This window comes from Plectropomus leopardus, chromosome 17, assembly GCF_008729295.1.
Source record: "Plectropomus leopardus isolate mb chromosome 17, YSFRI_Pleo_2.0, whole genome shotgun sequence".
Taxonomy (NCBI): Eukaryota; Metazoa; Chordata; class Actinopteri; order Perciformes; family Serranidae; genus Plectropomus; species Plectropomus leopardus.
Genome location: NC_056479.1, coordinates 20,777,015 through 20,792,405, shown reverse-complemented (window position 1 = coordinate 20,792,405; position 15,391 = coordinate 20,777,015). Strand labels below are relative to the sequence as shown.

Genomic DNA, 15,391 nt, shown 5'->3' with positions numbered 1-15,391 from the left:
TGACTGATGTGGAAACGAGGTGTAAGGAACTGACAATTTTATCTGATATCAGGCGACTTTTCAAATGTTTCGGCACACAGTACATTGACTTTGTTGCTATGGTGTTGAGGAAAGGTCACTTCCAGGACCAAACTGTTCAGAAAAGCAGCAAATTAACATAGTTTCTTCCATGACATCAACATACCAAAGAGATACAACTAACAAGACAAATCCTAGACAAAATATAAAACATTTTTATTATTATTATTATTTTTTTTTATTTATGTTACTGTTTTTTCACCTTGTTTTTTTAAGCATACTTGGCACCCTGTTTTTTATTATCGAACATTTTAATATCTTAATTTTTTTATATTTCTAATTCTTTTTTTTTTTAACTATTGTATTGTTTCATACTTCTTCATACCTTATAGCTGCTGTAATTTTGTGAATTTCCCCACTGTGAGACTAATAAAGGATTATCTTATCTTCATTAAATTACAGTTACTAATCAAAATGTTGGTGATGAGAAGTCATCAAAAAGTAATCAGATATAATAAGTTCCATTACTTCGATTAAGTAATTAATAGTTTCGTATCTTAATGCATTTTTAACAGGGTAACTATGAATCTGTAACCTGTTACATTTCAAAAGTAACCTTCCCAACATTGCAGATAAAACACATCCTCTTTCCCCTGAACAAAGATGGCGATCTCGTAACATGCAGTCGCCAGAAGTGAAAAGCTAACATTAGGCTATATACAAACTACCCAGCTGTCTCGTGACATAACCTCGCCGCCACAACGAGGCTGTGAAGCCGTGATTGGCGTGATGACATTCTGTAGTCTCATTAAGCCACATGTTAGCAACCACCTTATTAAAACACCTAAAGGTTCAGAATTGGGGGGTACTTTCTGATGTATTTAATGTCAGAACAAAATGTGAAATCCATGTTAACCCAAGACCTTATTTCAGGCTTCTGACTAAAAACCCATTCCAAAAAAACGCCCTAAAATGCAAAGTCATTTCCGGGTTTTAGGACTCATCCCAGGAGCACTCTCTATGGAGGATCCACAGGATCCATCATCTGACTGAACTGACACTCAGACCTGTTTTAAAATGGTGTTTTCACATTGCAGTAGCACTGCAGCGACTAAAAGTGCATTAGGACTTAAAACCCAAAGTTCAGGAAATGGGACTTGGCTTTGCTTGTCTGTGCTGACCTGACTGGAGCGCGAAATATATTTTTAAAGTCTTATTCTTTTTAGCAACTACAGCTTTGGGTTTCAGTGCGTGTAGTTAAAAAAGATCAGAGCAACAATGTACAACAAAGTTGTTTTTAAAAAATGTCACATTCTCTATATTTAAGCAAATTAAAAGGAATAATCCATTCAGAAAATTATCATTTGTATATTGATTGCTCACCTTCGTTGAATTAAAATGTTTTTCTCGCCTCCAAAGTGAATGAAGGTTCCAAAAGAGGTCGACATTCTTCATGAACTGAAGTAAAACGTGATAAACAAAAGCCGAAACTGAACAAAAACTTAAATGCAACATTTTTTTTGCTTCTATTTTTCCCAAAATTTAGCTTTAAGATCTAAGACTTTTTTTTATGATCTTAGTGGATACATTTCTCACAGATTTTGGTTGCAAACCGAGTTAAAATCCATGTTAGTGGGGACTTCTCCTTTTCCAAGACAGTCCGTCGCCCTGACAGGTGCCGCACGTCAAGACGCTGATTAAACACAGGTGTGTCTTGGGATTTTTTTTTTTTTTTTGTGTGTGTGTTTTTCTCCCTTTTTTTCTTTCCTTCTCTCCACTATGTCTGTAGGAAGCAAAAGTAGGAGGTGGATAATGTTCCTCTGTCTTTTAGCTGCCACAATACTTTTTCTCTTTTCATACTGAATTTTTGTTTTGTTTTTTTTTTAAATAATTTTTAAAAAATAATTTAAATTAGAAAATTATTGTAAAATGTCAGGAGGAAAAATCCAGAAAACTAGTTTCCTTTTTTGGTGCTAATTTTCCTTTACTTTTTTTTTTTTAAAAAGATCAATCTTTTTATTTCAGGTTTCAAAAAATTAATTATAAATTCAAATAAACAGCACTGACAAAGACTCCTCACACAATTACGGATATAACAGGATTTAATTTAATTCAATTTACTGAATACAAAACCCATCAACAGTGTGACTAAAAATAAATACAGCTGAAATGAATAATGCAGCAAAACAACATGCAAACCACATAACCAGCCCGTGAAAACAACATCAAGTCTGAGGCCGAGAAGAAACATTTAATATTTAAAAGCAGCCTCTGCAGTTCAAATCATGCGAGTCATTTACAGACGTTGACAGATTTCACTATAATAAACATTTAAAGAGGAGAGAGAGTTCTGTCCTTTAAAATACACAAGAGCAGTTTCATAGCAGCAGCGTCACTGGATATGATTATATCTTCACCTGTTAAATAATATTCATACAGTATATACATGAATACACAATCACCTTACACCTGACTGTGGAAACCAGAATACTCAACTGATACAGTGGCCAAAAAGAACCTGTCAAAAAGTCCCAACCACATAAATAGATACGTCAAACCACAAGCTCCAAAGCTAGAGACTCCGATGCTTAAAGGTAAAGCAGAAAAAAAATGTACATTATGTGCAACATATCTGTCAACACGGAAAAGCAAGGCGTGGGGAAAAAAAACAGGAATGTACGCTACACTTAATCTGACTAATATTGTCGTACGCTGGCTGTTTTCTGAGGAGAATGAGGAGCCTCCAGCTGCTTTTTTTGACTCTCAATGGGACGCACTACACCGTTACACCTCGCGGGACTTTTTGCTACAGAGATCAGGCTGCCTGTGTCTGTGAAGGCAGTCTGAGAGCGGCTGCTGTAACACCGGCGAGTCTGCTGAGGGGGACAGTGAGAAGTCTCCTTCACTTCAGCTGGCTGAGGGGGCATTGTGGGATGTGCTGGGCAGGCATCCTCTGCTGATCCACGGGTCGAGGGCGTTCACCAGTGGCGCGGCCTCGCTCTCATTCGGGCTGCGGACTGGAGTTCCAGGAGAAAAAGCTGGGCAGTTTGAAGAGTGAATCTCTGCGTCCCGGGTCCGGCAGGGTTAAGGTCTCCGGAGCTGACTTCTTCCTGGGGCGCTCCTTCGGCACTGACAGGAACTCTGGGGCCTCTGTGGAGAGGGGAGTGGAGGGGGCGCTGTTTGGGCCGCTGCGGGTGCTGGGCGGCAGAGGGGTCTCTGAGATGGATATGGCAGGCGGGAAGGTGCCGATCTTCAGATTGGTGGCTTCTTGTGTGGCACGCTCGTACTCGCGGACTTCCTCCATGGTCATGTCTGTTAAGTTAGAGGCATTAGAGAGAGTGATAACACTGGTCTGTGAGTGTGGTAGTAAAACATTGTTCAATTTAAGTTTAATTTCTCCTCTTTTTATATCAGAATCAATAAATTCTTTGTCTTATCACTCTGATTGGCTGTTATACACTCTGATTTCATCGCTAAATAACGCTTCGGTGAAGTTTTAATGGGAAAGTTGCAGCCGTCACCACAAGGAAAGAAGTATGTGTGTGCATTATGATACAAAAAGTCGAATTATTGTGTTAGTCGGACTAAAACTTGCCTTTTTAAAAACATGCAACCTAGCATGTAACACACCTAGATGATGCAGTTGTGGGTCGATTTACTCTTTCATGTGTACACCTCAATCGGCATGAACTGGTCTAAGCGTCATGCGCATGCTCCAAAGTCCCCGCACATAGACTCGGAAGACAAACAGCATAAATTCATAGAAGAAAGTTGGGAAAAAAGAAGAAGGGAAGAAAACAAAACACGACAACGGTACCGATATGTAAAGTGTAGACCGTACGAAATGTGCAGCACTGAAAAGTTGTCTATGCTTTCACTGCAACCCCTTCGCTGCTCGCTAACGTGTTTGGAACGTGACGAAATAGGTCGACGTAAAAAGGTCCAATAGCAACAAGCTGAAAGGTGGCATATCGTCACCTACTGTGGAAGAGTCGGGCATACTCCCGTCAATAAATCGATTCTCCCCCGATGCTTTTATTCTGTGACAAGGACAGTAATACAGTTAAATGGCCTAATCAAGCTAAAAAAACTCAGCTCACTCTCACTGTTCATGTAAACGTACCGAGTGATTGTTGCCGTGTTTAACAGACAATATTGTCCATAAAAAAAACAAAAACGGCCCCGCATGAGAGGTGCTGCCTGGCTGGCTCTGCTGACATTGGCTCAGCAGATGATGGTCATTCGCCTGCATTTGCTCATATTTGATCTACAATGGCAAGTTAACTTTATTCCACTTGTGTGTACACTGATTTTAAGCTACTTTACGCTCCACATGTATCTCTGTCTGTAGTGGCAAATAACAAAAATGATCAGGCCTTTAGCCACATTCACCATTTAGGGAGCCGGTGTCCTTAAATGTTTTTAAATCTAAAATAAAAGACTTGTGAGCAGATTTTATAGGATGTTTTTACCCTGCCTGGTTGTACAACTGACTCTCGGAAAGCTCTCGTTTGACTCATATAAAGTTCTCTTTTAATGCAAATTTTACTGCTTGTGAATTGTATTTTGTTTCCCTTTATGACTCTGTTTGCAACTTTGTCTTCTCACTACTGACCGTCTTGGCCGGGTTTCCCTTGGAAAAGAGATTCTTAATTTCAATGGGACCAACCTGGTTAAATAAATAGATAAAATAATTATCAGACTGCAACCCATGTGCCATGAACTTACCGATCCACTCGTCTACCCAGGCAAAGGCCTGCCTGTGTCCTAAAAGCAGGACATCTCGAATCACCTAAGCAGAATTTAAAGAAAAAGAGAGGAAGAAAAAGCAAAAGAGGAGCAAGATCACAGAGGAAGAACGGCAAAGAGGGACAGAAAGCGGGGAGAAAGTTCAAGGAGAGAGAGCAGAACGGGTTAACTCTGATGGTTGCTGCGAGTTTCAAAACAAGTGCTAAATATTTCCGTTCAACCCTGGAGGAATGTGATTCATATGAGTCAGTGCCAGTGTTACCATGTGAGTAATGGCCCTGCTTTGTGTGTGTGTGTGTGTGTGTGTGTGTGTGTGTGTGTGTTTGTGCCTCGGGCAAGGAGAGCACAGGGACAGTTCACCCCAGGGACAGATGCTGTTGAGGTGAAATGGGTTTGGGGAAATAGCAGAGAGGAAGTTAAACTGTGCAGCCGAGGTAAAGGGAATCTGCAGGATGTGAACAGGGCGGATATCGCAGCAGGCAAACACTAAACATCTGATCTGGTTCATGGCCAACTGGTCCAGTATCACATGTTCTCAGAGCAGAAAATAAAAACGCCTCTAGCAGTGACACTAAAAAGTTTTTATCCTGACCTTGTGTACAAACTGCTCCACACGTGTTTGCAGGCCCCAGACTTCAAACTTGACTGTGACCAGTTTGTAGGAGCACATGATGGGGTCCTGGTTGTCGATCCATCCTTCCTGCAGGAGGCCTCGGTTAGTCTTCTTAGATTTAAAATACCGCAGGTCCTAAAATGAGACACTAGGTCTGAGACATAAAAAATTCTTCCACAGGGAAAACAAATCTGATGTCATCTTTTCCTTTAAAAAACTGCAAAAAGAATGACCAAAAATCCCATTAAACGACATGACTTCAATGTTTTTCAACCTACACCTACGTTTGAAAATTTCTCTCTGTCACACACACATATGGTAAGCTGGCTATGGCTTTTCCATTGATTAGCTGTGCTGGATATTCATTACTGATATCTGCAATGTCATTTCAAGTTTTAACACAGTCTGGAGACAATGTATTTACAATACGCTGCACATTTCTACCACAACTCTCCAATTTATAAAGCTTTTGTTCGCCACAAATCCCTTAATGGTAGGTTTTTTCTATTTCAAGACATTTTTAACTATCTCAACCACAACAGCAACCTCTATGGCGTCTGCCAAAACTCCTAAAAATACTTTGCTGGACCAATATCCAATAGATGTCCAATAATATCTAATATCTATCTCTGTCAGACTTTGAAACAACGCTGCCTGAGGAACTGTGCGCTATATAGTCGAACAGTGTTTTTATTGTAATATGTATTATGAGTGCAATATGTGTTATGTGCAATGTATGCGCAATATTGTGTAATATTTTGTGCAATGGTACATCTGATGTTGTTTTTGTTTAGACTGTTGTGTTTTTAATGTAATGGTGTGATTAACTGTGGAGGCATTATCTGTGCAGCACTGAGTCCAAGACAAATATATTGTATCGTATTGTATTGTATCGTATCGTATCGTATCGTATCGTATCGTATCGTATCGTATCGTATCGTATCGTATCGTATCGTATCGTATCGTAGAAGGCCTCGCATGGGCAACATTATGCACAATAATTTGGACTGGTGATAATGACATTTGAGATATCTGAGACTATTATTTGGAGAAGTCAAAACTGAATTACAGATATCTGCAAATATCATTTAGGATGTGTTGTTTTTAGTGACATCACTGCTGATATCTGTCTCTATCACACACACACACACGCACACACACAGAGAATACAGGATTACCCGCACTCATTACAAGCCTCATGCAGAGAGCAAGCCCGGCTGTGAGGTGGGAGTTCCTAATCACAAACTTTACAAGCATTAATCACCGCTCCCTATAGACTCATTACGCTTTAGTGCTCATTTGTCTTGTCTAGGGTCGTGTCTCACTGTGACAGAGTGTGTGCGGGGGTGATGCACAACTCTCTCCATCCCTGCTGGTAAAACACTTGCGGTGGAGGAGGAAGAGGCCTGGTGAGTTTTGTCTGTGCATAAAATGTGTCATAAAGTTTCTTGGCGGAAGAAAAAATATTAGAAATAATAAAGAGAGCTTGTCCATTTAGAAATGTTTTTTTATGAAACAATGTCAGCTAATATCGTACCTTAATAGCATCCAGATTCGCAGAACCATTTTCTCTGGAATAAACATGCTGGTGCTAAAAGTGACATTTCGCAGTGATGGAGCCTTTTATAAATGTAATATCACACAGTATAAATAATCACAAAGCACAGCTGTGGATGGAGAGAAAATGATATCAGGATGCACTGCTGCTGGCTGCACTTTCATATTCAGACAAAAAACATGAGAGTGGTATTGATCTTTTCATCTAACACTTGGCAAGACAACAAATAAGCATTATTTCCCAAAATCTATAACTCCATAGATAATAAATATACATCTTTACTTTTTTCATAAGTAATGCACTTAGAGCTGTTTTGTGTATGACAGGTGCCATATAAATAGTTTCTTCTTCTTTATTTAATTTTCCACATAAATTAGCCCACAAAGAGTATGAATGAATAAATAAATAACTGAGGAAAAACTCTGTGGTGATGTTAGTGTCCAGAACATAAAGCATTAAAACATATATATGATTAGTGCTTAGATGCTTTCAAGGTGTCTGACCACACTGGTAACTGTGTGTCATTAATGTATGAAACTGGTCTCTGTGGTGCATTATCAGGTGTGACTCTGATGCATCCAAACACCCATCTGTCCTCAAAATCAAATGATATTTACATCGTCCACGTGACATCCACTTTTAGCTCTGGCCAGCATCTTTGGCTATTTTTAGCTCTGAGAGGATAAAAGCAGAAGACCGTAAAGCTCGGTGGGAGGTGTGTGCATGTGTGTGAGGTGTCAATAATAAAACACCGCAGCAGTGACATTATGACCTCTCTTGATTATTAATAGCTCGGCTTTTTACGTCCATCACACGGGCACATACACGCACACGCATACAAATGTCAAATCACCACAGTGAATGTCCATCACCTCCCCCTCGCATAAACATGCATTTCCATCACTCTGAGGAGGCAGATGGCCAGCTGGTGGTCAAAAAAGAACCGACGCTGCTAGAGAAAGATAACACTATTCTCTTTATCTGCTCACATGCCATCCCTTCTCCTCATTTGTTGGCGTCTCTTTTCCCCTGTTCTCCCGTTTGTCTTTTTTTTTCTCTCTCCTTTCCTTTGCCATTGGCTCTGTGCTCCTCTACGCTCACACAAACAAACATGTGCATCCTGAGGTTAGTGACTCCACTCACCTCCGACTCCTTATAGTGGCGCTCGGGGATCTCATCGTAGACGATGTCCACGAAACACGTCTCTGTTTCCTCCTCTCTGGCCTCGCTACCAAAGATCTGAGAGAAAAAAGAACAGTTAAATGTGTGAGGAGAACAGCTAAATCAATAATGCACTTCAGGGGTTGACGAATGTTGTGGGGTGGTTCACTGTGATTTCCCCTGTTACTTGGTAGTGATCGGGCAGTTTCACACACTTACTTTGCAAAAAGGGGAAAAAAACATGAAATATTGCACCGCAGGCTGAAAGAGGTGATGGTTATAATACAATCTTTTCTTGTTAGTTTAAACTACAGAGCACAGATGATTTCATGTCCTTCATTCTGGCTTTTCGCTCAGACAATATGCTGAAAAAAACTGTAAGGACGAATGTGACTAAGTGTGTGTGGTCAGTGATTTCTTCCTGTGTGTGACTCACAAAGAAACAGTAACGCAATGTCGCCACCCCTTTCAGAACAACTTACCCGCTCCTGCGTCACAGATCGAACTTCTTACAAACTTTTATTCAGGTGTAGTGGAAGTGAGAAAGGGTAGCGAGAGGGATGTTATGAAAAGAGACAAGAGGGAGGAACAGAGGAGAAAAGAGAGACAGTACAAATGGTGAAGGCTGTGGGGGGGGAGTGCACACTTGAGAGTGAACACTTCTATTAAACTCTTCTGCCCTCACTTCTAAAACACCCCCACTTGTTACGATCAGTATAAATGTGAATTTTATGACCGTCTGTGAAGCCATCACAGTGGGTTTGCAACTCCTGCGAGCCACCACTGAGTGGAGCTGTGGCCTTTTGTTTCCAGTGACAGTGTGGATCGAGGCAGTATTGCGTAACCTTCAGACTTGCTACCAAAGTGTGAAGTGGTACTGAAGGAGAGCTGGAGATCGAGTTAAGTGCTTTTAACAGTGAAAAAGACTCAGCAAAACTTGTACATTGTTTATTTTAATTTTAACTTAATTATGCAGCAGTTATATTGGTGGTATGTAAAAGGTGTATATAACTGTTTGCCATTGTCCATCATATCATGGATCTCTATCAACAGAATCTGTCATTTTCAGTAATAATCCACAATTAATTGAGTAATAATCCAAAAATCCTGCACCCAAGCATCAATAAGGTTTTTCTGATTCTGATTGTCTCAAAGAAACTCATGATTAAAGTCGATTAGTAGCTTGTCATGTTGTTGTAGGTGGAGGTCGACATTTACTTTCTCTTATATGGTAGTTTGCTTTAGTTTTTTTTTGGCTAATATTATTGTTATGTGTGATTTTTTAAAATATGCTGTACCTATATTGTTTCAAATCTTTCAAGCCAATAATAACAGTCATTAAATTGGACTGAACTGAACAAATGGTTCTGTGATTTCTGTGACTTTTAGCTGTTGTTGCTGGTGCAGTTAAAGAGGCAGGGCTCTTGGAGGATTGTTTATGATTATATCTTTATGTTTTTTGTCGTTGATGTTCTCAAGTGTGTAGAATTCTTTTCAAACTTGAGGACACACACATGAAACTGTGGGGTCGCGTTCCAAAATTAGTCTTGAGGTCAATTCAAGTGACTTGTGAACATGTAAAGATTTTAAAAAAAAAAACAAACCCACACACTTCATTTTGGACTACAGTGATTTTTTTGGCACAGAGCTTTTATTTTGAAGTGCCATTTCTGTTCATTCTTGCACTATGTTTTATGTCTTTGTGTTCTAAGCCAACGTGTTGTTTGTGTTTTGTGCAATAAAATTGAATATGTGGTAATTTATCTAATGTGTGGACCATGAACAAATGCCTAAGGAGAAATCTGGACCCGTGGCTTGAACAGTTGGGAAACACTGGTATAAAAGGTATGGAAACAGACTGGGGGGACAGAGTTGTCTCGCCACCAGCGGAGGTTGTAACAGAGCTGAATGGATGTAATAACTATGAGCCAGCAGGTGTGATGTTTTTATGATATGTGTGACCCACCACTGGGAGGATTAAAAAATCTTTAAGCTAAGTCAAAGCTGATGAACAGCAGCTGAAAATGTCCACAAATTTGAAAGACATAAAGTTCAGGAGTTCCTGTCCCTCAGAGCGGAGGACACGATAAGCTGCCAGATAAAAGGGAGAGTTAATGATTTTTTTTTGCCATGTTATTGTTTAGAAATTGCGGCACGACACTTATGCTATATGTCAAACTAGATAGAGGATCTCTGGGTACATGTCACGCCTCTTTTGCTTCCAGAACGGCGGCATGTTATTTAAAGTCACACACTGGGACGGTGATTTGCCACCATTGTTTGGTTCTGCTTAAAAAAGCAAAAGCGGCATACTGAAAGGTCTTTGTTGCGGCACTGTTTTGGGATCTCTTTGTAAAAACAGCTTAAGAGAATTCACAACTTCTGACTTCGAGGCTTTGAGACAAGAAGATCAGTGAAAATGTGAGACGGAATAAAAAGAGGCATTAAAAAAGACAGACAGGTGTGCAACAGGGGACTGACAAAGGTGCCAGAGAGGAGACTGTGCAAAACACCCTCAGATCCTCTCTCACTTTGTCAGATCTACCCACACAATGCACTCCGAACCACACGACACTCTCAGCTCTTACTCACATTATCATTGCTCCCTTTGTTGTCCTCGTATTTGGTCTCTATGTGGATGGAAAACTTGGGCAGGAAGGAGCACTGGAGAGGAGAGACACGAAAGTGAGAAACTGATATGAACAGTGATCAAATTGTCAAAGATAATGACAAAGTTTTATATCACATCACATGAAGAAGATTTCTGTCAACTGATCCACAGGATGAGATGTGAAACTAATTGTGTGTCTCTATGTCTGTGTTTTATTGCCAAAACCAGATGAGCAATTATTCTCTCACAGCACAGCACATGCTCCCTTTCATCACGAGCACACTTTACTGCCGTCGGCCATACTGACTGCTGCTCATCAGCTCTTAAACACAGCAGTTTGATTAAAGCTTAACACCAATTATTATACAAGCAAAAAATGGAGGAATACTGGTTACATAAGCAGTTAATGTGTGTGTGTTTATGTGTGACACACTGGGACAAAGACAACAGGGGGGATGTTGAAAAAATTATCCATAGGGCTTCATGCTGGGAGCTCAGGGTGAATGCAAAAGTGTGTGAATGTGTGTGAGACAAAGACACACAGAGAGTAACTATTGTGCACAGTACAGTAAGTCAGCGCCGCCTGTTCTTACTGGCCTTGTGACTCTCAGCAGGAGAAAACAAGAAAAAAAGTGTGTGTGCGTGTGTGTTTGTGTGAAAAAGATTGCAGGCGAAGGATAAACACATAAACCTTCACTCTGGGGAGGATAATGTCATTCACAAAAGACTGACTGAGCTTTTATTTGGCATCATCGCTGAGTCTTTGTTATTAATTTCCTCATCATATCCCTTATCATCCAGGAATCTTGATGAGTGTGAACCTCACAATATCGTATGAAGCGTTTTCATGGACTGATGCTACCACACACACTTCATGCAGGTCATAAATCAAAGTTTTAGACAATTTATTTTTCTTAGCTTATGATTGTGCTAGTTGAAATGTCAAATTAGGGGGACATGAATATCTGTACCTAATTTGGATGGACCTCTCTGTCAGCTCTACTAAATTTGTGCATATTTATGTATATTTTGCAAGTCTAAGTGGTGCTTTCAATCCTTTGAAACCTGAACATATTGTCTTAACTTCTTTCAAAAACACATAATGAAGGCAATGAGCAACTTAACAGAAAATGACCCCAAAATTAGCAAAAGACTCATAAACTCACAAATTAATTTATTTAAGAATTAAGAAGAAAATTAAAGGAAAATTAACACACATAAATAAGAAAAAGAAAAAAACAAGAAATGACCTGAAAATGTGCTAAAATAAAATGCTACTACCACTAGTAATAATAATGCATTTATTTTTACTTTACCATATTTTTGAATATGTAATCATAACAATAAGTACATTTTCCTAATATTTTTCCCTAGTTTTTCATTTTTTTATGATAAGGTCATTGTCTTTTCACCATATTTAATTCTTACAAAGAAGTAAAACCAATTTCCTTACATTGCAAAGTTTTAAATTCTCGCGAAGGTGTCTGAACGCAGCACAGGAAAGCTTTAAACGCCAACCTTTGGTCGTGATTTTTTAAATGTAAGCATCAGTTAAGTTGTTAAGTTTAAATCTATACATTTCTTGCAATTTGTGGAACAGTGCTTAACAAGTTAAAGGAGCTGATGGGATACAATTACGCTGGAGTCATAGCAGATATAATTCCAAGTGACACATAAATAATTGATTGATTTCCTGCCCATCCATCAAATAGTAATGCAGATATTTTCACTAAAAGCTAAAAATGTTAACATGCAGGTGGCGGGTAAACAAGGGAGAATATGACATTGTGACACAACTAACTATTTCAGTAACAAAGTCGTTGTCATTGCCGCTACCAGTCACTATCCTCATCTTCTGCATCATCACCACCCACCTGAGGCTAATCATATCAAAAACATTTGTAAGCACAATAGATCCCATGAGGCTGTGTGACCACACGAGCACCATCAACTAAAAAAATACTTGTTTAACATACAAGTGGACCTCTGTTTTGTTAGAGGCTCTAATCTAAATCATGAAGTTCTGAAAACAAATCACAAACAAGTAGATTTGTACACCTCAAGTGTATTTTTCCAGGAAAATGATGCTGGTTTTCAACCAGCTCTGTATCATAAATAAATAAACTGTGGTAAACTTCCCTCCGTCTTCCTCCAGCACTCAGATCTCACAGCTCATCTTCCAGCTCAAATCAGCCAGATGACGCAACGTTGGCTCTGGGACTGTTGCCCAAACTACAGATTGTATGTCCATGTTTTGTTTTCCCGCCATCATGGACACAAAGAGTATAGAAGCAGATAGAGAGAGAGAGACAGCCGCTTCTCTGTCGCTCTCTCTCAAACTCAGACCAAACTGTAACAGTAAGCAGTGTTGATCAAATATAAACCAAGATGCTGTTAGTGTGTTGTCTATTTCTTGTCTAAAATGTCTTCAGGAACATATTTTGGTGCCCTGTTTGGCCGTGATATGAGAATTTGTGAACAGGAAGTGGGCGCCATACTGTTTCCTGTATTGAGGCTGAAAATACTGAGAATAAACATCAAAACTTATATGAAAACAACAAAAATATGAAACATTCTGTCACTGTATTCCCTATTTTTGGCCACTGTATAGTTTTTTGGACGAGCAACTCACATTAAATCACCCACCAGCAGTGTCCAATGGTCTGGTACAGTGCACTCCATTCTGGTCTTGTTAGGTTTTCTACCTCTTGAGCAAAAGTGTCCTTTTTTCAGTTTTCTCTGGTCATGTAGCCTCAAAGTATTTGTGTCTTTCTACTGCAAAGACAGCCTTGTGCTTTGAAAAGACCAAAAGATCTCTCCAGCAGTAAAATACTTTTTAAAGTAAAAAAAAGTTACTCATTCTGTTTCACATTAGCATGACCTTTCCCAAACACCCAGATGTTCGATGTATCTGTTCCCAGTCTCAGGGGAAAATATCAGTCTGCCTCTGATTTTATTCATGCTTCACTGACATTTCCTTGCTGCCTCACACATAAGGTGGGCTGGCTAAAGTTCCTCTAATGTCCCCGAGCAAATCATTAGAGCTTCTTCTTAGTGACAGCTGAGAGCCTCTCAATGTTTTGAAAGGAAATCTAGCTTGATTAGCTGATATTGACAGGCAGATCAGTGCAGCAGGGATGCAGGTTTTTGGTGAAGATTGCTCTTGGCTTAGAGAAGTTCTTGCGAATTGTTTTTACATTTACAACCTTCATCTATGGTCCAGAACTCTAGAGTAGTAAATTAAACACTAACTTCAGATACAAGTGGACAACATTAGTGTCCTTTTCAGAATGTCTTTGCTTATCTCTCAGACTTGGTGAGGCAACCCAATCACCAGAAAAAAATCATGGCACTCTACATTTCTGCAAACCAAAGATGCATTCGCACCTGATATGTCGAAACTTTACATTTCATCAATGCCGTTGTGAACAGGTGGTTGGGGTTAGGTACAAAAATCACCTTAATTATGGTTAGGAAAAAAAGCATGTTTTGTCTTAAAATACCCGTTTTTTGGGACAGTCCAGGCAGGAAATGCAGCGATGTCTGTACAAAACAACCGCTTTTCTTGGCACTGTTCCCACCATTGCGTCGCAACAAGAGACCTATCTTTGTTACCTAAAAACTGTTCTGGAAAACAGGAAAACTGGAAAAACGGCAATGACTTGCTAGAATACTAGAGGTTTTCTCTTTTTAGAAATGTTGATATGACAGATATGAAATATGCAAATGCAATGTATTTGTAGTTTGCAGAAATGTACAACGCCAACATTTTTTCTGCTGTGTGGGCTGGGTGAGGAACTCAGATATCCAGAAAAGGCTTAGAGTAGGACAGGTGCTCCTTTTCATCAACTGAAAGAGTCAGTTCATCAGGATTCTGATCAGGATTAATCATAGATGCCTCCCTGCAGAGTTATTCCTGGGATATTCAACTGGGACGTGACCCCGGAGCGGACCCACGACACACTGGAGGGAATAAATATAACAATTGGCCTGAAACACCTCAATATTCACAACGCAGCACAAGGACATCTACCTTGCTTCCCAGCTGCCACCATGACTGACTTAGACATGCATTGGAAAATAAATATAAAGCTAAGTCACCCTTTTTAATTGACTCGACAGAGCATTCTGCAACACAAAATAATCATACAGTCAAAAGGAGAAAAATGCAATGCTACGAGAAATAGAAAACATTGTGTTTGGTTTTAATCAAGGTTCCAGATCGTACTGCGGTCTCTGACTGATGTGAAATTACACATTTCAAAGATTGGATGATTGTTAAATGTCACTGCATGGAAAATGCTAAAATGTGAGAAAAGATGTTGTTTCTGTTTGGATTAAACTTCATTTGCTGTGAGAAGAATTTGATGAATGAAAGTCAGAAAAATGTCACAGACACGTGCACAAGTCTATGCATGTACACACAAACAAGTACATACACACCAGCCTTTCTTCATCTGCTGGTCATCAAATACCGGCACTTTGTCACATCACTTGGCTTGTGATATTGACGCAAAAGGTACCCTTTCAACTAACTCCAGTGTGATTACATCTATGGCAATAATTGACGCTGAGACCAACTGATATAGTATAAAGAGGGAGAAAGTCCACATATGGGAGGGGGGTGGATAGGTCAAACAAAGCAAGACTTTCACCTGGGAGACAGCTGTTTGTGTCTTCT

At 39.6% G+C, this 15,391-nt stretch overlaps 1 protein-coding gene across 1 annotated transcript in view; it reads right to left on the bottom strand.

Moving 5' to 3' along the window:
• Positions 1-2,110: 2,110 nt before the first annotated feature.
• The window catches only part of pitpnc1a (phosphatidylinositol transfer protein cytoplasmic 1a), a 60,244-nt gene continuing 46,963 nt past the window's right edge, over positions 2,111-15,391 (bottom strand). Inside the window, 5 exon segments of the mRNA XM_042504820.1 lie at positions 2,111-3,330; positions 4,747-4,810; positions 5,360-5,515; positions 8,082-8,177; positions 10,692-10,763. Of these exon segments, the coding sequence (XP_042360754.1) occupies positions 3,020-3,330; positions 4,747-4,810; positions 5,360-5,515; positions 8,082-8,177; positions 10,692-10,763 (699 nt within the window). The 3' untranslated portion in view covers positions 2,111-3,019.